The sequence below is a fragment of the Beta vulgaris genome, chromosome 1, assembly GCF_026745355.1.
Source record: "Beta vulgaris subsp. vulgaris cultivar EL10 chromosome 1, EL10.2, whole genome shotgun sequence".
NCBI lineage: Eukaryota > Viridiplantae > Streptophyta > Magnoliopsida > Caryophyllales > Amaranthaceae > Beta > Beta vulgaris.
In genome coordinates this window covers 58791612-58813159 of record NC_079202.1, presented here as the reverse complement: position 1 = coordinate 58813159, position 21548 = coordinate 58791612, and the positions used below count along the sequence as shown (strand labels likewise).

General features: G+C 35.9%; 2 protein-coding genes across 7 annotated transcripts; both read left to right on the top strand.

The window, feature by feature from the left end:
- Window positions 1–1314: 1314 nt before the first annotated feature.
- Window positions 1315–14604, top strand: LOC104887767 (protein DECREASED SIZE EXCLUSION LIMIT 1). Of its 6 annotated transcripts, none has more exons than XM_010672521.4 (15): window positions 1315–1453; window positions 1887–1997; window positions 2090–2152; window positions 2243–2314; window positions 2400–2456; window positions 2672–2865; window positions 4695–4753; window positions 4842–4935; window positions 6041–6107; window positions 9290–9372; window positions 9455–9546; window positions 10549–10655; window positions 11527–11590; window positions 12574–12681; window positions 14355–14604. In XM_010672521.4, the coding sequence occupies exons 2-15, from the start codon at window positions 1891–1893 to the stop codon at window positions 14421–14423; spliced, it is 1236 nt and encodes a 411-aa protein (XP_010670823.3). In that variant the 5' UTR covers window positions 1315–1453; window positions 1887–1890; the 3' UTR covers window positions 14424–14604. The 6 variants fall into 6 exon arrangements, with proteins under 6 accessions (XP_010670823.3, XP_048494534.2, XP_057251283.1 ...); XM_048638577.2 differs by having other exon boundaries at window positions 1328–1448; XM_057395300.1 differs by having other exon boundaries at window positions 1328–1453; window positions 1876–1997; window positions 14388–14604.
- A 326-nt stretch (window positions 14605–14930) lies between these two features.
- Window positions 14931–19616, top strand: LOC104887794 (aldehyde oxidase GLOX1). Its single transcript, XM_048638567.2, has one exon. It carries the CDS (start codon window positions 17918–17920, stop codon window positions 19532–19534), a length of 1617 nt encoding a protein of 538 aa, XP_048494524.1. The 5' UTR covers window positions 14931–17917; the 3' UTR covers window positions 19535–19616.
- The last annotated feature ends 1932 nt before the right edge of the window (window positions 19617–21548 follow it).

The window sequence follows — 21548 nt, the reverse complement described above, 5'->3', positions numbered from 1 at the left end:
AGGCTCCGTTTGGTAGGGCGTAAAACGTTTTCCTGGAAAACTGTTTTCCTCTATTTTCAGTTTTACATTGTTTGGTTGGCAAAAGAGTGTAAAACTATTTTCTCTTGGGGTAAAATTACTCTCCCAATGATGGAAAACCATTTTCCGTTCAAAATGAAGGGAAAAGTATTTTCCTTATCTCTCTTGTACACTCCTCTCACTACCTCCTTACTTTCCCTTTCATTTTCCTTTCATTTCATCATTTTTCTTACATCGAACCAAACAACGGAAAACTAATTTTGGAATTGTGTTTTCCATTGTAAATTGTTTTCCATGAAAATTATTTTACACTAAAAATATTTTACGCCCTACCAAACGGAGCCTAAGTTTTATAATCTCTATTCTATATGGGAAGATAAGGGGGACACCAAAATAATAGAAACCCCATTTTACCCCTACTAAATATAACAAATTAAATCCAATCCAATAGAATAAGAGGAAAAAAAAAAAACATAATTTAGGATTTTCAACTTACCATCATCACAAAATATCTTCCAAAAAAAAAATTAAATTTACTATAAACTGACATATCTCACCGATTACAAGTAACTACTTCATTAATTAAAAATAAAAAGTCAAAACAACATTAGAAAAACACAAGTCAATAATTTCTCAAATATCACAAATTCAAAACTGTATTTTTAAAAAAAATACAAATTCCTTATTTAGGAGGGAAAATCCCATGATAAACCGTCAACATGCACGCTAATCCATAGTATTTACTTAAACTAAATTATCATTACAATCCACATATAGACATTTGGTAATGTTAATTATTTTTTACAAAAATTAGATTTGTATCTACTTAAATCATAATCAACCTTCTTAATCTAAACTTATTATTTCAAGATTATGGGATGTAATTCTACAATTGGATGTATATTTTTTATATGATTTCGCACGTACAATGTATTATTGAGACGTTTGTTTAATATAATAGAGATGATATCATATTTCACTTTACGAGATTTTATGCTTAAATTCTGCTTCGTATTTTACTTTTTTTATTGTTAACTTTTAGTATGAGAAGTAATATAATTTCGATATTTATGGCAACAAGGATGGAACACGAAAAAATAGAAAAGGTAAAAAAACAAAAACGAAAAATTTGTAACAAAAAGAAATCATTGAAAAATTACAACACAATTATTTACTTTCCTCCCAACTAAATTTAAAAAAAGATTAAAATCCTTGATTTAGTGCTGATAAACTAATTACTTATTTATTAAGTGTAATTAGCAACTAATCTAAAAATTTGTATATTTTCGCACGCATCGCGTGCATATAAGACTAGTTGTCAAAACTCAAACGTTACAGGGCACTGGTGCTTGAATCCCGACATTTGACGAGCCCTCACTCTTTAACTCTGAGTGCACTGGTGTGGCCGTGTGGTGGCTGGAGATCATCAGGTCAGGTATATACAGTTGAACAGTTCAATCTCTTTTCCTTTTTCCTTTTTCCTTTTTCCTTTTTTTATTCTTATGTTCTAAATATTTTCCATTGTTTTACTAGTTCCGAGTTTGAAATTCTGTAGTTGCTCAATCGTAGAAAAATTCTATATGGGTGTTCAAACTATTTATTCGTTCAAAGATATGAATGAATTCTTCCTGCTATATAATACCCGCTTGCAAAATTGGAGCTTCCAACATGTTGTTGTAAATTTTTTCTTTTGTTTCTGGGATTATAGTGGATTATTGTGAATGCATGCTCAATTGTTGTTTAAGGACATATATGGGTTTGTTTTATTATTTTGATGAGAGAGAGTGAGAAAAGAGAATAACAAGAGAAGAGCAAAGAGGAGGAGAAAAGAGAAGTTTTGATTTAGAAATTTGTTAGTGGCAGAACAGAAGAATGAGCCAAAAGAGACCTCCCCCGGATCCGATTGCAGTGCTCAGAGGCCATCGTGCATCGGTTATGGATGTTTGCTTCCATTGGAGTAAACCCTTGTTGTTTTCTGGGTATAATTTACACCTTAAATTACATTATTGTGTTTGTTATTGGAAGTTGAGATGTAAATGTTAAGTGACAAAGTGATGCGGATGATTCACAGTTCAACAGATGGTGAATTAAGGATATGGGACACTGCTCAACATCGAACATTATCTTCTGCATGGTATTCATGCCCTTTGGTTTTGATTGATTTATGAATTATCCTTGTATGTGGAAATGTGAATCGGTTTTGTTGATTGCTTTCTTGCTATAGGGTTCACAGCGCGGCTCATGGGATAATGTGTGTTGCTTCGGATCCTTCCATTGGAGATGGAAACGTTCTTAGGTGAAGATACAACTCCTTCATGTTTGTGTAGAAGTTGTGGTATGTTTGGGCAACTTTAGCTGATTGTTTGTGTTGCTCTTTGTAGCCAGGGTAGGGATGGAACAGTAAAGTTGTGGGATCTCGAAAATGGAGGACTTTCCAGGTATATGGACCTTTTCTGCCTCTGGTAAACATGTTATGTAGCTGAGTCTGGTTGCATCCCGAATCAGAGAGCTGATATGTTCTTTGCACATATAAATCCAATTAAATGGACCAATATTAGTATAAATCACATCACGAAGATTGCCATTCTATTAATGTTGCTCATGTTTGTGTGAGCTGGCTTGTTAGTTTCTGATGTTAGATTATTTTTTGCAGAACACCCTCAGTGACCATTAAAACGAATTCTTATCATTTTTGCAAGCTGTCATTGGTGAAGAAGCCCATTATCCAGGTGAAGCATGTTGAACCTTCCATTCAGGAGCAGCATGTAGATTGTAGTTGGGATGTGGCAGCGGAATCTTTGGGTGATTCTTCTATGAAGATGCCAGAATATCAACCAGAACGTTCAGGTGAGGTTAGCAGTCCATTTCCTTTGAGAATCTTAAAATTCTCCCTCTAACAGCAAACGGGCTTTTCTTCTTTTTGCTATCCGTGTTAAAGATTTAAATTGTAGATTATAGGTTTTTTTTGCCTATAAAGCTTTATTATGTTTGTGGCATGATGCTTTTGATGTTGCTTTTTTCTCATTGGTTGAGTATATACGTTGCCTTCTGGATGCACTGTGATGGTGGTACTGCTACGTACAAGGAAAGCCTGCTGGTAGAGGCTTTTGTTTGACTTGTATGGTCCATTTCAGTCAGAAATCAGTTTACCGCTTCTTCTAGTGGTGCTATGCTGATATTTGAGGCTATCAGCTGTAATAGGCTGGGCTTGGACCTTATGTCCATAAAGGAAATAGGGGTAAAAGATTAATGTTCATTTCTTTGCTTCTGTCTGCTAGAAACTTTGGGCTATTACATTCCAGCATAATTCTGCTGCTAGTTAGTATGAGCGACTCTGCAGCTACTTCACCTATAAAAGAACAGTGCCATTATGGTATTAAGTATTCATGTTGATCCTCAATGTTATCTCCCCCAAGTCCAATCCCAGCCTATTAAGTTTGTTTCAGACTTATCTTCTTGCATCCAAATCAACTTTTTGAAGGTTGAAACTCTATTATGAATTTTTCGTCACTTTTTCCGTTGAACTATTTCTTCTTACTAATACTTCCTATATAATAAGTTAAATTCCTTCCACTCAAAAAATATAATAATTCCTTTGACTCCTTTCTACCAGTCCACTACTTGAAGCCTCTTTCAATACCATCTTTAGCCTATTTTTGTTTCAACATCTTCATATGGTTGTGTCCATCTAGTTTCATGCTTCATTCTTGACATCTTTTGTTGTCATGCTTATGTGGCTTATCCACATATTCAAATGTGAAGCTTTATTACTTCAAGTTCACACTTGTTATGTATTGAGTTGATGACTTCTGTATCCAATGCATAACTTGTCAAGTAACCCTGCTATTTGTTGGGGTCTGATGATCAGGAAGAACCTTGATGTAATGGTTTTTATCGATTGGCATCATCTTCCTCTAAAATTTTAAAGCAAGTGATGAAGGTTAGATATATGCTGTTACTGGCAATAGCGCACACCTGTGCTTTATGTCTTGTTCCCATCCTTGTAGATTTCTCTAAATTGGGTTTATACAGTTTTTCTCATTTTTGATTTGGTTGGATAGCCTGTTGGTATAATTTTCAATATCTAACTTTTATCAAAGGGCCATTGTCAATTCCTTGATGAGTATCAGAGTATGTGACATTTTTTTATAGTACTGCTGGGTTAATTACTGATCTCATTCATATTGCATGATCTAGAACTGACTCATTTTTTGAGTCTCCCTGACTTTGAATCCCACATTTGGTGCCGATGCAAATAATCTGTTATTAACAACTTTAAGGCCAGATTGGACTGCTGTTGTCAAATCTTGTCTATTTGATCATTATATTCCATCATTAGATGATTGTGAAAGATATAATTGAGTAATCTTGAGAAAGTTTCATTTGAGATGAATCTAACAATGATATTTCACGTAGCAATTCGACGTATGTTTTGTTGATTACTTGTTTTATCCAGCAAAGTCAAACATGGCCTATTATCTTGAAATGGAGTTACTGCTGTAACTTTCTGCCAGCTAGGTTCTATATCTTCTACCCCCCATCTCTGTGAAGTGTCTTGGCTATGAGCGGATTTCCTTTTTGAAAAATTGCAGACTAAGTTTGCACCTGCATAATTTTTTGAGCATCTTCTGTATATTATTATAAGAAAAACTAATGCATTCATTTGCTATCTTTAGAGGATGTCCAGAGTGAAGGACCTACATATGTTGCTGTTGCAGGAGAAGAACCCTCTCAGGTTCATGATTGTTTGGTTTTTAATAATTTCTTTCTTTTGTATTACATGAATAATATTATTTACAACATCATGCTATTAATCTGAAAAGGTTGAGATTTGGGATCTGAATACTGCAGAGAGGTGTGCAGTACTTCCTCAAAACTCTTCAACTGGACTCATGAGCGACTCTGAGAGAGGGAGAGGTATGTGACAATATCTGAACTTGCTATTGATTGATTTTTACTTTACTACTCTCTAGGTATACTGTATAGACTATAGAGTTATCTGTGATATGTTATGTAGCAAAAAGAAAATAGGCAACATCGAAAAAGGAAAATGGAGAGGAAAGGTCTCCGTCAAAGATATTCTGATTTTATTTAGAAAGAACTTCTATTAGGGGGTATTAAAGCAATTGATATTTTTTTACCACGTCATTTTCTATGTCTTCCTCTCCTTTTTTTTCTCTTTAAGATCATGTCAGAATCTCTTTAATATTATCTTCGGGTGACTAAAGTTGATGCATCCAAACATTCCCCATGTATTAGGGTGCCATGATCCCATCGTAATTTTTATGTCCAATCACTTCAAAAGATTTTATATTAAGTTGATGATTGGTCAACATCATGGTAAGATGGTACAAAAGTTGGGACATATTTCAACCCCCCTATTGCAGCATTTTGGGCGGTGGGACTGCGGGAGTTCATGGGAGAAGAAAAGAGTGTAATATGGACATGGATGTCTCCGGAGTCAAAGGTTCTGCGACCCATATGCTTTGTCCTTCTGTGTTTACTGTTTATCCAAGAGTCTAAGTACAGTGGTCCCTGTAAGTCTCTGCTGGAATTATTGACTCCAATCTCTCAGCAGCTTGGCAATTTGCAAAGGCCTGGATATGGCATCATGGCTTAAATTTCCCATATGTGAAAGATGATATGTCTTCTAATGCTATGTCTAATCAATTTAGGATCTGACTAGAACAGCTCATGGTGCAATGTAACAGGCGATGTGGCATGGTTTATATGAATTTCATAATTGCTCATCAAGCTATGAGCTCATAGAGAGTTGAAATTTTGTTGCTAATGACCTATATCTGGTCCACCAATCTTTACTGTTTATAAATGCTGGAACATAGAAACTAGCAGTACGTTCTTACATATACTTGGACATTAAGCGAGGCCTTCTAGACGTTCCTCATTTCTTTGTATTCGCATCCGCTAAAAGCTTGCTACATTTATATATTTATAGCTCCCATTGGTGCTTAATTTGTGCTTTTCAGATGAATGCTGATAATTTTCTGAATTTTTCCTGTAGGAATGTGCATGGCTGTTCAAGCATTTATACCACCTAAGTGCCAAGGATCCCTACACATCTTGGCTGGGTATGTATGTTAACGCACTCTTTTTTCTATATATTATTGGTTCTGATGTATGATATTCTTTCCTGCTAGGATAATGCATGTTTTTCCTCTCTAAGTGCTCTATTCTCCCCATCATTGTTTGAACTTTCCACTGCAAATTATATTCTTCTAAAAGGGCATTTTGTTTCTTTTTGCTATGAGATTCCTTTCCAAGTGGGGTTTGGTTTCTTCTCCTTCATCTCTCTCTCTTTAATAAGACGTTGATGAATGGATTGTACTTTTTGTTGGTTATGATGGTTCTAGGGTCCTCTATAACGGTTATAGTTGCTAAGTATAGGATATTCTTGCTACACCCAGCTAGATATCTGTCAAATTACTCCTTAAATGGAATAATGAGTTAATGACCTCAATGAAATCTTTTATAGTTTTGCATGAAGACTCCAACTAAGCAAAGGCGTATGGGGAAACGCCAACTATGATGTTGGGTGCGCTATCGCTGTGGAGCAGATGAATGCTGGTGAATCTTTCTATATGTCATTTTTTTTTGCCTTTTGATATGAAAAGGGACTATTTGAGAACACCCCTTTTATCCCCCTCCCCCCCGAAGCCCACACTTATCCCCAACACCACCCTTTTGGCATCCGCCTCCCCTTTCGTGCTTTTTTGGATCTCTTCCTCCCTAACCCAGCACCATCCTTTTGGCATCCCCCTCCCCTTTCGTGCTTCTTTTGGATCTCTTCCTCCCTAACCCAGCACCATCCTTTTGACACCCCCTCCCTTTCGGGCTTCTTTTGGATCTCTTCCTCCCTAACCCACCACCATCCATTTGGCATCCCCCTCCCCTTTCGTGCTTCTTTTGGATCTCTTCCTCCCTAACCCAGCACCATCCTTTTCCAGCATCCCCCTTTTCCTATCCCCTGGCAGCAATTGGCAGAAGAGTGGTGACCAAAAGATAGAGGGGTGAGGGTGAGAAAGAGTAATTGGCCGACAGAGGAGCTAGGACATCTCTGGTTGGTTTGTTGGTCCGTTTGGGTTGTGCACATTGACAAGAGGAGAGAATAATTTGAGGCTGAGAGAGAAAGAGAGTGCAGGAAAGAATTTCGGTGTGGTGGTAGGAATTTGTTGCTTAGTGTGGGTTGTTGGTGACTTGTTGTGGTGGTAGAGGGATACAAGGGTTGATTGGAAAAATATTCCTTGAATTTTAGGTCAAAAAGAAAAATAGAAAGAGTTATATGAATCTGTGGAATCTACAGGACTACAGCGATGTCTCATCAGGTATACCTGCTCAGGTTGAGTTGGTGTTGTTCCCTTCACCAAAGGCATAGTTAAAATTGGTGGCTTTGAGGCCAATTATTTCAACTGGAGATGCACTTGTAATTCTTGACTATGCTGACACCCTGCTCTTCTGGTTCCCTGATCTCAAGGGTTGAATTTTGCTGATGAATGGAGGTTTAATCTGAAATGGCATTAGTACAAGGGATAACATGATTCATATGAACAAAGGCAACCTCTTCCTCCCTATCATACATAACCCCATACTCTAAAATCCCCACTTCAGCTGACTCATCCTAAAAGATAGTTGCCTGCATCCTTTTTGCCACTTTTCTTCCGTCTCCTGGTTGCCACCATCCTGAGCTTTGTCACAATCTCCTTTGTTCTCCCAACTCACCATCATCACCCTACATCTCCCACCACCTTCTCTCTTCTCTTTTGAAATTTCTCCAGCGCTTACTGCTGCTGCAAAGCTGTTGATCTAGGCACTTGGTGATCAATTCAACTAGTAAAGATCTAGATGCACAAGCCTTGTGGTCAAACTCAACAACTAATTGTAGGAATGTTGTCTGCCATTTAATAGCCTCCTTATAACTTCTCACATCCCCGCCATTAAATTGCAAATTTGCATTATTGATGAGTGACAATCTTCTATTGCTTAGCTGTTTTCATTCCATCCTTTTGGATTTCAAATTCAATTACTTTTTCTTGTTTGACTTAAATTTTTGGTTAATGCTGAAATAATGTAGTTGATGTTCTGACTGGATAGGGTTAGGGCTTAGGATGGTGGTACTTGGCAGGACTAGGGTTATTGTTGTACTTTTCAATGATAGGAGAGTTTGGGTAAGCTGCGGGGGTTGGAATGGTGATTGTGGGCATGAAAGGAAGATAAACATGGTGAATTTTGCAGATGTTGGTGTGATGATGGTTGATTTAGGTTATCTCCAAATTCAGTTTGGGGGTTGATGGGCAAGGACTAGGGTGGTATTTGTTGTGAAAGATTATGGGGGTTTAATTCATCAAGAACGATATTTGAAATCATTGGGGGGAAGATTTATGGGGATTTATCAGAAAAGGTTCCAGGTGTTTCCAAACTTAAAGCCTGGGTAAAGGTAATGTCTGGTAATGGAAAAAAGTGTGGACCAAACATTAACAGAAGATATAGTGGCAAGCTGATCCTTCCCCCCCAAAAAATATCATGCTATTTGTCAAATCAAAGTGAAAAGGGAGTTTTTGTTATTGAAGTTCAGCTTCTTTAAAATGTGGACTATAATTAATAGCTTAATCAATGTTGTGTCTTAACACTTCGACTTATACGATTGTGCTCTTTGGTTGCAAGTTGCAAGGCATTTGCAGTTTGCACTGAGGATTATTTTCTTTCATCTCATGAATAAGGTTACTTACATCTATCACCCCCCCCCCCCCCCCCCCCCAAAAAAAAAAAAAAAAAAAAAAAACCTTGCTCAGACGGGGAGTTCTGTTAGAATTGTTGGGTAAAAATGTTGTTCTGTACTCTGCCATGGAAGGAGCCTCTTTTAGAGGCACTGGGTTAATATTCTCAGTCTGGAACAGACATCATTATTAGTTGGTTGCTTGAGGATTATCTGTATGACTCTTATCTTAACGTGGTAGGATGGCTAATAATCTTCAGCAACTTAAGTCGAGTTTTCTGAATCTTACTGTCTTTGTCCAACTGATGTTTTGGGATATTCACATTACTGGAATTGAAATAGGTTTGTTCTGAGAACTTATGAGGCAGTAGTTATGTTAAAAGGCCAAGGGTGAGGGATTGGAGGATCAAAGAGTTTCATTGCTTTGGCTCTTAATTATTTGAAGCTATTGATGAATGTATAATCTATGATTTCATAAACCAACCATAAATTTTATTTATTGCGCTAATAGCCTAATATCTTCAAACTTGGATTTAACAGTTATGAGGATGGGACTATGGCATGGTGGGATATGAGGAACACCGCAAAACCATTGACTTCTGTGAAGTACTATTCAGAGCCAGGTTTGCTCCCCTCTTCTTGACGTGGAGACTTCTCAAATTACCTGGTATACATGGCGTGATTTGTGTCAGTTGCTGAATGCAGTTGTTAGCTTGGCAGTGGATCAATCATGCCATGGAGGCGTCTGTGGGGCTGCAGATGACAAAATCCTTCTGTTCAATATGGATTTTGATATGGTGATTCTTGTTTATTGTATACACCGTTTATTTTCCATCAAAGTTTATGTTCATATAGAGTTATAGACCTCTCTTGACTGGGGACATGTATGATTCAGGTGTTGCTGTATTATAGTTAATACCTGCTCAGATATTGTAAGGAGCACACTATGCATGATATGGCCTAGACATCAAGATGGAGTCATGGAGTTGCTTCAAACCATAGACAAGCAAGCAGTGATTTAGATTTTTTTATGATTACAAGCTTATAACAATAGCCAAACAACCATCTAGTAAGGATCCTGCTGCGAGGCTAGGTTTGGGGATGTCTAGATGTATGTAAGATTACTAGTGAATACAGTAGAGGCTTTTTGGATTACAATATCTCAAGTGTTTATTATGCAATGCCATAAATGTTCTTATGACGAGTTTCTGCTCTAAACTGTTTATATCTTTTTGCCTTTTGTTATTCTTGATATTTTCTTATATTCTTTACTTTCATGAAAATTAGATGAGATATAGTATTAGGATTTTATGCCGAATGCACCCCTTTGTTAATTGCAACCCTTTCATTTTAACTTTGTTAATTGCAGCCTTAGATAAGCAGAAAATTTTAAGTTGCAGCCCTAAGCTTAGCCTGAAAATGACGTCACATGTGAAAAAAAGGATATCTTTGAGATTTTCTGGCCTGGAAATGGCTTTGGGTGGCAACTTAAAATGGCTAAGTTAGTCAAACATGTTTATTAGCCCGAAAACTATAGTTTAGTCAAACATGTGACGCCATTTTTAGGCTAATTTGGACTGAAAATGGCTTTGGGATGCAACTTAAAATTTTTCTGTTTATTTAAGGCTGCAATTGTCAAAGTTGAAATGTAAGGACTGCAATAAACAAAGTGACAACTTTAAAAGGGGTGCATATGGCGAAAAAATCATTATATTATTTTGACTTCTGCTCATCGTAGAAACTCAGTATATATTCTTTGATAATTTGCTACTAGATGATGTTTTGGCTACTCTACTTAGGGTACGTGTGCGGTCAGAAAAGAAATTAGTTTGGAGAGACCCGGAATTGCAGGAACTTCAATTCGTCCAGACAGTAAAATTGCTGCTACTGCTGGATGGGACCGCAGGTTGGTTGTATTCTATAATTGCTTGCTTAATAACTTTGCTATAAACTGCTAATTATATGTAGGGTCTCCGTTTCTTATTTTCAATTTATTTTTTGTTGTTGAAACCTATCAGAATCCTGTTCTGTGGTTTGTTTCCTTGGTTATATTACAATTCTTTAGCATCGCGCTTCAGTTTTTGTGACGAATTGCTTACTTCTAACATAAGGGCTTTTTACTGGAAATTTGGCGTTATGCTATTCAACCTTGCTCGTCCTGGTAGGGAACTTTTATATTGGTGATTTCTTGAGCAACATCTCTCTTGGATTCTCGTGCTTGCTCATAGCAGAGACTTTTTAAATTAGACTTTTTACTGTAGAAGCCACTGAGTTGCAACTCTTAGAGAGGATGCATTGTCAATTTATCACTTCGATTTATACAAGAACAGAGTGTAACTACTTGGGATATCATCTGTGTGTCACTCCCTGTTCTACAATTGTTCACACCTTGTTCCCAAGTATGAATACACAGGTATCAATCAGTGCAAATGAAACTAGCCTCATGATTATTTTGTTAATTCACTTATTACTCATAAGTCATTCAGTTTCATTCGTTCATATACTCGGGCCTGCCCTCGAGCTTTTGAGTCAAGCTTAGCTTTGCTCTGTTCTGCTCAAACTTGTGCCTAGCTTAAAGCCTTAAACTCAAGCCAAGTTTTGACAGAGTCAAACTCAAGTAGTTTGTAAGGAGGCTAGGCTAGTTATCATTACCCACTGTGAATGTATTGAAAAATGGTTCTACCAAGTGGCTTGTTTGTAGATTTTTTCATTCATTCTTTCTTTTTAGGAATGAAAGACTTTGTCAAATTGGACATAACCCACTTTGTTAATGACAGAGTCAGGATATACAACTATCAAAAAGGAAGTGCTCTAGCAATACTCAAGTATCACAGTGCAATGGTATATCTTTTGCTTGCAGTCCTTATCTTTATTATCATGCTTTGTTGTTACACATGCTGTATTTACTCATCACATATCCTGCAGATGACATTGTTGCAATTTTTTAAAATCTATTTTAGTCTATTTCCTCATAAGAATATGTTTGGAACTTGTCCAGAGAAGAGTTGGCGACATTTGCTGTAGCACACATGAAATCACCTATAAATTACTTACTGCCATAATATTTAATAATTAGCCTGTTAAAAGAACACAAAAAAACTTAGACGACAAGTTAGTTCTCTAATGTTCATTAATCATAAGAATATCAGTCCAATTTTTTTGCTGCTTTCGATGATTTATGGAGAAGTTTCCAACTCCCTGGATCTTCTGTAACTTCACTTGACAGATGGAATTATCTTTGTCCTATAGTCTTAATAATTATAGGAAGTGCATGTTTATTTAGGGAGCATAACAAGTGATGGTTATAATGTATCACCAATTCACCATATAGCACATCCAATTCTATGCTTAGCTGTCCACTCTTTTTGTTTCTGAAGAATGAAGAGCCAATAAAGAATTTTCTTGGCCTTTTTGAATTTTTTTGTCTTTAAGAGAATGTTTGGTTGAGAAGATAACATTTTCCAAAATTGTTTTCCCAAGATTAGAATGTGCCACATTTCCCTTCCGGATCCTTAGCTTCCTTTCTCTCTTATTTTGTCTATCTTTTCCAACGTTTTCACTTCCGTCAAACTAAACAGAGCCTAAGATGCAAACATTTAGAAGGTTGGTTTAGTTCTGAGACACGATCTTCTTTGTATGGTGAGACTATGGTCAATGTTTTGATATATGACTGTCTATTAGTGATCATAGCTGGTGCCTGATATATTTTACTTGTTGATTTGGAAGCCATTTTAGTGATCTTACTCATTGCTTTTATTTCATTCGTCTTGTTCATCTGTATTGGCTAAAATATGAACTAATTTAAGTGTTCCATATTGGTACAGTGCAATGCGGTGTCATTCTCGAGCAACTGTAAACTCCTAGCATCTTCGTCGGAAGATACCACAGTTGCTTTATGGGAGCTTTATCCACCTCGAAACACAACTGATGCGGTACAGTAGATTATTTTATTTCATGATTACTGTGTTGTTTCTGAATAAATATATGAATCTAGAGAAGCATTTCCGAATGAATGACAATAGCAGTTTGGTATATGGTTTTATCTTAGTGCTTATTGTGCTTTAACTTTGAGTTGTCATATAGTTATAATTTACTTGATATGTGACCTCAATCCTACCGTTTGATTGATGCTACGGATCACTCATTTCTTGCTAGAAGGTCACAGGGTCAAAGCTTATCATGCTTCATGTCCAACAAAATTCTCTATATATTTTAGGTTAGAAGATAATGAAGTATAATGCCACACTTTAGGCATTTGTTTTGGAGTTTTTGATAGGGAGGTTTTGCCATGCGACTTGAAGGAATCATTGACAATGCCTTCTAAGATCCAATTTGCAGCATAAATAATAGAAGGGATAAAACTACTATTATTGGAAAAATATTTTTACCCTATAATAAAGTGACTTAAAGCAAAACTTGGAATAGAAAGCACGTGGGACCTAGGCTTTAGCCTTAACTTAAGAACCTCAACTTACTGGGACTTACACCATGTAAATCTTTAAGGGTGGTTCTTCCTTCTAATGACCGGCATACCTTGTTGATTGAATTTTCACCTCATCTTATTGATAAGTAAAGAGCTTCCGGCCTACCTACGGCTACTCATAAAAACTGAATTTGTAAAGGTTCCAATGCACGAAGGGAATGAGCGAAACTGCTATGTTGAGCTCTAACCAACCAAATGTCGAGCTTGCCATTGCATAGGTCCCCCTGTACCTACAATGCAACCCTGCTTAGGTTGGAAGACATCATAGCGAGCATAGATATTATTATAGCAGTAACGACGAGAATGATGATCCTCTTGGGGAATCCCCTAGGTGGACCAGGGTATGCCCTGTAACATTGATTGTTGCTTTGGAATGGAAATTATTTTTTAGGAATTAGCTAAGAATCCTACTTCTTCCAAGTTCATCTCCTGTAGTAACTGTTTACTTTCAAATAATTGGGAATAGTCGTAACTTATTAATTGTTACTATACTGTGAAACTGAGATGGATAGCAGGATAGGCACTCGTTTTTAATTGATGGCAAACCTGATAGGCGCTTGTGAACTAAATACCAGCTCTTCATTCACCCACTATCAATACCCTATATTGCTCGGACTCGCATACTAATGTCCTGGTATGTATCCAAGTGTCCGACTCAGCTATTTTGTGAAGCTTTTTTTTTTGTAATTTTGGTCCATAATGAAGTGTCCAAGTGTATCCATGTCCAAGTGTCGAGGATTTGATACAATTACTTGAGGTGAAATGAAGAGTCCAAGTAATGTAATAAATACCAATAAAAGTCTGTTGATGACGTGAAATCCTGAGCTCATTCATTCATTTACCATCGTTCTTTCTTACCTAAGCTTTTTAATTTTTTCATAGTAAAATTAATTCATCTTTTATGCATTTCACATGGTCATCTTCAAGAAGGTAATGCAGCACCATAGGTCCATAACCTTTTTGATAACTTCTACAAACTTTAATTTGACATTTTCTATTTCATTTGTTTTTGATGTTTCTCCTTCAATTCATTTTAATCAAGTATAAATTTCATCATGGAATTGTATGCTTATATGTGTTAATAGTTTTTTTTTTTCTGTAACATTCTAACAATGGTCTCAGATATCAGTCTTATGCATCTGTACCGTTATCCAGGTGCTATCTTTTATCACCCTCGCTCATCTTATTTAGCTGCAACATTCCACTTACTTTATAATACTTCTTTGTTCTTTTTTTGACATGCTATATATATATTTTTGTGTCTATTTACGATAGAAAGATCACTTTTGATATGAAAAATGCAAAACTAACAAACTACTCCGTGTAGTAGCTAATTCAATCTCAAAAAATAGTTAAGAGTTTGAATTTTTTAGTTTTGAGTATAATTCTAATAAGCAGAAAATGAGCAAGGCTTCAATTGTCCTTGGGCTTGTTTTCCCAAGCTTGTTTTTAGTTCAATTCACTTCAAATCGTTTGCAATCAGTTGAGTTCAGTTCAGTCCAGTTCAGTTTTAATCAGCTTAGTTCAATTCAATTCAGTTCAACTCCAATTATCATTTCTATTAGTTATTTTAATTAAGTTCAGTTGCAATCAGTCCAGCTCAGTTTAATTCAGTTGCAATCAGATCAGTTTAGGTGTTTTATGTCGAAAAGAACAGACCTTTTGAGTCGCCTTATTTGTCATGTGCATATATGAAGGACATCATAAATGTTGAATTTTTAATACTAGTGAAGATTTGTGAAGATTTGCATGGCTTGGTAGATGGAATTTTTGCATGGAATGACAGTTGGACAATTGTTAATTTGTTGTGTACACATGATTTGGCAAACATAATTGAATAGTTGATACGGTTTGGATATAAGCATGCTATTTAATATATTATCAATTACAACATTATCTCATGTACACTTAATCTGTAGTATTTGAATTGCTAAACAGTTGAATTAAATGTCAAACCATTGGTTAATTATTATTAGAAATAATGTCATGGCGTACTAATAGGAACGCAATTCATGGTAATTGTCTAACCGATGATTAAGAAGTCAAACAAAGAGCTAAAAAACATACCAGGTACTAGCATTAGCACGAATTATGACGCCGAAAAACCTCTTTAAAATAAAGGGAAGAAAATCCCTCTAAGATGCACTAGGTAAAGAATCAAAGAAAATAAAATTATTTGCCTCCTATGTTTATATCTAATTTTGTTGTTGTTGATTAGTGAAAGTAGGGTTGCTTATCGGTCGAGCCAAGATCGAACAATGGTTTGCTCGGCTTGTGTTAATTTAAGTTCATTCAAGCTTGAGCCAAGCTCAAAGCACAAGCCGAGCTCGAATTGTTCACGAACATGCTTGACTCTTTGTCACGCCTAGTTTTTAATATAGGTTTTCATTTAAACAATGAAACTATTAACTTATTATTGTGTGTTATTTAGATTAATATATTTATGTATATATATAAATATATTTTTCTATATAGAAGTATAATTGAGCCTGTTTACAAGCTTTCGAGCCGAGCTTTGTCTAGCTCAGCTCGACTCGTTTATGTCTCGAGCTGAGCCACCACGAGCTGAGTTTTGACCGAGCCGATCTCGAAAAAGCCGGACTCATTTTATTTAGAAATGAACGAGCTAAATGTTAGAGATAGGTGAAGCTCAATATATTATAATTAGTTTAAAACTTTGAACCTCATATTTTAAAAATATCTTGCAAGTTTAATGAACTCTCCTAGTAAGGATTTTCTGTAAATTGATGGTTCTGAATTGGACTCAACAACATTTAATGGTCACTTGAGACATAAGCCTTGATTTATATGTTTTATATTTTAACCATCAAAATTTTACTCTAAATTTAAATTTTCTAGTTTTGATAACTAGATTTAACATGTTCAAAAATACTTGTAAAATATGTTGAGTTATCAGCTAGTGTATACTCTTGTAAATGAACACTTTCTCATTGCTGTTTGTAAATTACTAGCTAGCAAAGTATATACTTTCTCCATTTTTTCTATTGCACCATTTCATTTTCGACACTATTCATCAACCAATGTTGTTAAGCTATATCGTGTTGTTATATAAGAGAAAATATAGTCAAGTGGTGTATTTTAGATTCATCTTAATGTAAAAATTCCAAGTATCAAAATTTTATTATTTCTTACTTATACGCAATTTGAGATATTAACGTTGAAAGAAACGTTTCGGCAAGTGTGAAAAACATAATGGTGAATTAACAAAGAGAGGAAGTATATCTTGAGAAAGTATGCTAAGATAATACCTTTAGAAATATTAGTAAATCTTCTCATATTTCCTCCATTGTAAAATAAAAAATGAAATGTAAGGGGAGGCACTATTTAGAAATTTAGTAAATCTTCTCATATTTCCTCCATTGTAAAATAAAAAATGAAATGTAAGGGGAGGCACTAGGATTAAGGAGAGGAGATAAATAGAGAGAAATAAAAAGAGAGATTCATATGATGAGGAGAGAGATATAGAAAAGTAAATACTAGATAAAGTAAAGTTTCATTTATTTTGAAACAACCTAAGATAGTAAGTGTTTCATTTATATTAGAAGTTGGAAAGTATAATATTTCAAACAGTAAAAAAAACGTCAAATTACATCTTATAATCTAATTAATTTCTCGTGATCACAAATATGTGAAAATGAATTTTTTTTTGTTTTTGATTAGAATATTAAGTCAGCCAAGGGCTAACCCCTACAAGGCTACTAGCCTGTAGGAAACACCAGCACATTAGCTGGTAAGGTATGCATAGCATGCTAAGGAAATGCTGCAGCATAATTGCTGGGGGTAAGGATCGAGCCCCTGACCTCAAGGGCCAAGAGGGAGCGCTCTACCCACTTGAGCTAACTCCTATCCTTATATGTGAAAATGAAATTGATAAATGATAGTTAGCCTTGTGTTTTATTGCATTTTGTTAGAATGTGAGGGGGCTATTTCATTAATTGGGAAAAGATATTTTGTCCTAAACTACTTTAACTTTCAAGTTTTTGCTGGAAACTATCTTAGTCTCAAACAACCTTACTTTTACCATTTTGTTGTTGACAGTTACCTTATGTCAATTTCCGACATTGACTTTAGTTTGTAGAGGTGAGAGAGCAAATACTCTTGTGGCTCTGAAAACTTATCATTTGTGCTCTCTTTTACCCAGGCTATTGCTGCTGTCCAACCTCCTTTCCTAGGAATTTTCTTCCATTCCCTTATTTCTTTTCGACCTCTTTGGTGAGAAGTGAAAGTTTGCTTGAGCATAACATTATGATCACATATTGCACATATGTTGCATAGATTTTACATATATGTCCGCATAAAACAAGGTATCACTATAATTATTAAGCCACAACCTTTTTTTTTCACATTATTGTTTGTGCCATCAATAGAACCCTCTCTCCTTTGATCATAAATCCCCCCATGCAATTGACAACTCACAAATCGATTCATACACTAATATTTGTACAAAAATCAGGTTTAAAATAGATTACCCTAGTTTGCAAATATGAGGAACATGGTTCAATGAATTAACAATTTGGTCTCTCACTAACTACCAGCATTACACCCTGAATTATTCGCTCCACATTTGCTATAGTTTATGTGTGTTTGTGTATATATACCCAACGTAATATGCTTCCCAATACACCTACAAAAACCATTGTAACTTTCTACTATTTCTCCATCATATGTCTCATATCATCTTTTCCTTGTTCTCCCTTCTTCTTCTTCGCAACATAATTGCTGCGGAGAATGGTCAATGGCAGCTCTTACAAAAAAGTATTGGCATTTCTGCCATGCATATGCAACTCTTAGATGATGATCGTGTCATTATCTATGATAGGACCGACTTTGGTCCCTCAAACATCACTTTTCCTGATGGCAGATGCCCCGGGAATCCCAAAGATTGCACAGCCCACTCTGTGGAGTACGACTCTTTGACCAACACTTTTCGGCCCCTCACTTTGTTAACCAACAACTGGTGTTCCTCCGGTGCTACGCTTCCCAACGGTACCCTCGTCCAAACTGGTGGTTATAGGAATGGAGATCGAGTGGTCAGAACTTTCCAATCATCTTGTAATGCATGTGATTGGGTAGAGCATCCTAACCAGTTGTTGCAGCGTCGATGGTATGCCTCTAACCATGCCTTGCCTGACGGTCGGGTGATCGTTATTGGCGGCACAAAAGCCTTTAACTATGAGTTCTATCCTAAAGACACACCATCTTCCTCTCAGCTTTTCAAGTTGCCATTTTTGGAACAAACCAACGTTCCCAAAGTAGAAAACAACTTGTACCCCTTTGTGTTCCTCCATGTAGATGGGAACTTGTTTATTTTTGCTAATAATAGGGCAATATTGTTTGATTATGCCAAAGATGTCGTTGTCCGGACATACCCGACTATCCCTGGGGGTGACCCACGGAGCTATCCAAGCACTGGATCAGCCGTTCTTTTGCCATTAAAAAAATTGGAGTTGGGATTGGATATAGAAGCGGAGGTGTTAATATGTGGGGGTGCTCCTGTAGGGTCATACCTAAAGGCACTAAATTCGCGTCAGTTTTTGCCAGCTCTAAGAACATGTGCACGTATGAAGATTACTGATCCTAACCCTAGTTGGGCAATCGAAACTATGCCAATGGCTCGGGTCATGAGTGATATGGTGGTCCTACCAAACGAAGATGTCTTGTTAATTAATGGGGCAAGCAAAGGTAGTGCTGGATGGGAGTTGGGTCGGGAACCAGTCCTCACTCCTGTGATCTACCACCCGAATAGAGCCTCAGGATCCAGGTTCGAGAACCAAAGCTCGAGTACAATCCCAAGGATGTACCATTCGTGCGCAATTATGCTACGAGATGGGCGGGTATTGGTGGGTGGGAGTAACCCTCATCAGTTTTATAACTTCACCAACGTGCTCTTCCCTACTGAACTTAGCTTGGAAACATTTTCACCCCCATATTTGGACCCAACTAAAGCACGACTTCGACCCGTTATCATCAAACCAATTTCGAGTGCTAAGATCAAATATGGGAGATTCTTGACTATTAAGTTCTCGGTTAGTGGGTTGATTAACTTGGCTTCGGTTAAGGTTACCATGCTTAGAGCACCCTTTAATACACATTCCTTCTCCATGAGCCAGAGATTGCTGGTCCTGACCAACAGAAAGCTCGTATCGCCAACGGGTCAGGGTCGATTTCAAGTTCGAGTCCGCTTACCCGGGTCTGCTAACATAGCTCCTCCTGGGTTTTATATGTTGTTTGTGGTGCACCGCAATATTCCTAGTAAAGGAATATGGGTTCAGCTTACGTAATTATAGTTGTAATATTTGTCATTAAATTTTTCTGTCGATTCTTCATATGTTTTTTTAAATCACTATTGAAGAACCACGTTCATATCTTATTGCAATTGGAAATTGATCATTCTCCCCCATAATGTCATTCCTACTTAGAAATGGTATTGAATTTTAAAAAGTAATCATTTTTATGCAGATACTTTTGAATAAAAATTTGAGTGTCATATATTATCTATGCTAGTCTTTTATAACTGGAAATGTCAATGCTACATGTCTAAAATTTTAAAAACTATTTTTTTTCGTGAAAAGGTGATTTTTCTTTTAAAGTGGTTTATAATAAATTTTACTAGTTTTTTTAAATTCTGAAAGGCAACCGGGGAAAGTAAAGATAACTAAGGGGGCGTTTGGTTCACATAGTGATATGGGTTTGGAATCAGGAATGAAATCAAGGTGGTATAGGTTTGGAAGTTGATACCTAATACCATGTGTTTGGTTTTATTTGGGAATGAAATTTTTTTCTTTTATTTAATACCTTAAGGTATTGCTAATTTGGTATGAGCCAAACCCACCTCCCCCTTGGGTTTCTGAACCCCATACCTTATGGGTTTGAGATATGGGTTTTAAATCTATCAAATTATTAAACAAACACTAAATATGAGTTTTGCTCATTCTAAACCTATATCTCATACCAAAATCATATGAACCAAACACTCTTTAAGGAGTATAACGATAGGTTTGATAATAGATGGGGGGAATTAAGATCAGTGATAACAATTCATTATAGTTGGGCTTCCTAGATTTTCTTCCATATTTCTAGGTGAAGTAGGCAAAGATACTTTATGGCCTTTCAAATAATATAAATGGGCCCGGTAATAAAGCAAAGCATTAAGCACCTTTATGATTTTATATCGAGTACCAATTCGGCTGTACCAGTCCATTGCACATAGTCTTTGGTTGGGAGTTGGGACCCCTTCTTGCAACTTGCAAAAGCTCGTACACTGTCTTACCTCACATCCTCTCGTACGTGTTTGTCATAGTACTGTACTGACGGCCCGTTTGGTAGTTGTCAATAAATTGCGGTAATGGGAATGAATTTTAAGTGTAATTTTATTAGGGAAGCACCCTTAAAATCTCCATGGGGAGATATTTTTTTTCCATGGGCAAGCAATGTCACCCCCTAAACTTGTGTTTTTGTCTTCAAGGACAAGCAATTTTCATTACCACTCATTACCACCCTACAAGGTGGTATTGGATGGGAATGAAAATTCAAGAAGGAAAGTGGACACTTTAGGATAAAATAGCATTACCATGGGAATGGACAATGATATTTTTCACAAATTTACACATGAATTCATTCCCATTACCACCATTTATGATCAACTACCAAACGGGCCGTAAATGCCTGGGAGATGAGTAGAAGATAACTAAGGATACGTTTTCTTGATCTTAATAAATTAATTCAGGTTTAATCAGTTCAGTTTAGTTTAATTTATATAGGTTTTAATTAGGTCCAATAAGTTTTAATCAGATCTAATAAATTTCAATCAGATGCAATAAGTTCCGATAAGGTCCAAATAGTCAGTGATCAATAAGTTTGAATTAAAATTTTAATTAAAGTAACACTATGATTATTATTTAGTATTATATTTGTAATATTGTCTATTATTTTATTATTCATATTACGATTAACTGATATATTATTATTAATTTTTTTAATTAAAGTACCGTTATGATTATATAGTATTATATTTACATTATTATCTATTATTTTATTACTCGTATTAGTATTTTCTGATTATGTTATTATTAAAAAATATTATAATCATAATAATATAAAGTTAACAATAATAATCATCATAATTATAATATTTTGCAATTTATCTTTAAATAACTAGATATAACATGTTTTCGTTACTAATAACAATGAAAGATATAAATGTTATTAATTGATTTCCTACTAGTGTTTTATAAAATTAGAGCAACACTATTAGATATATTAATGGTGAAAGTTGTGTATAAGCAAGCATATAAA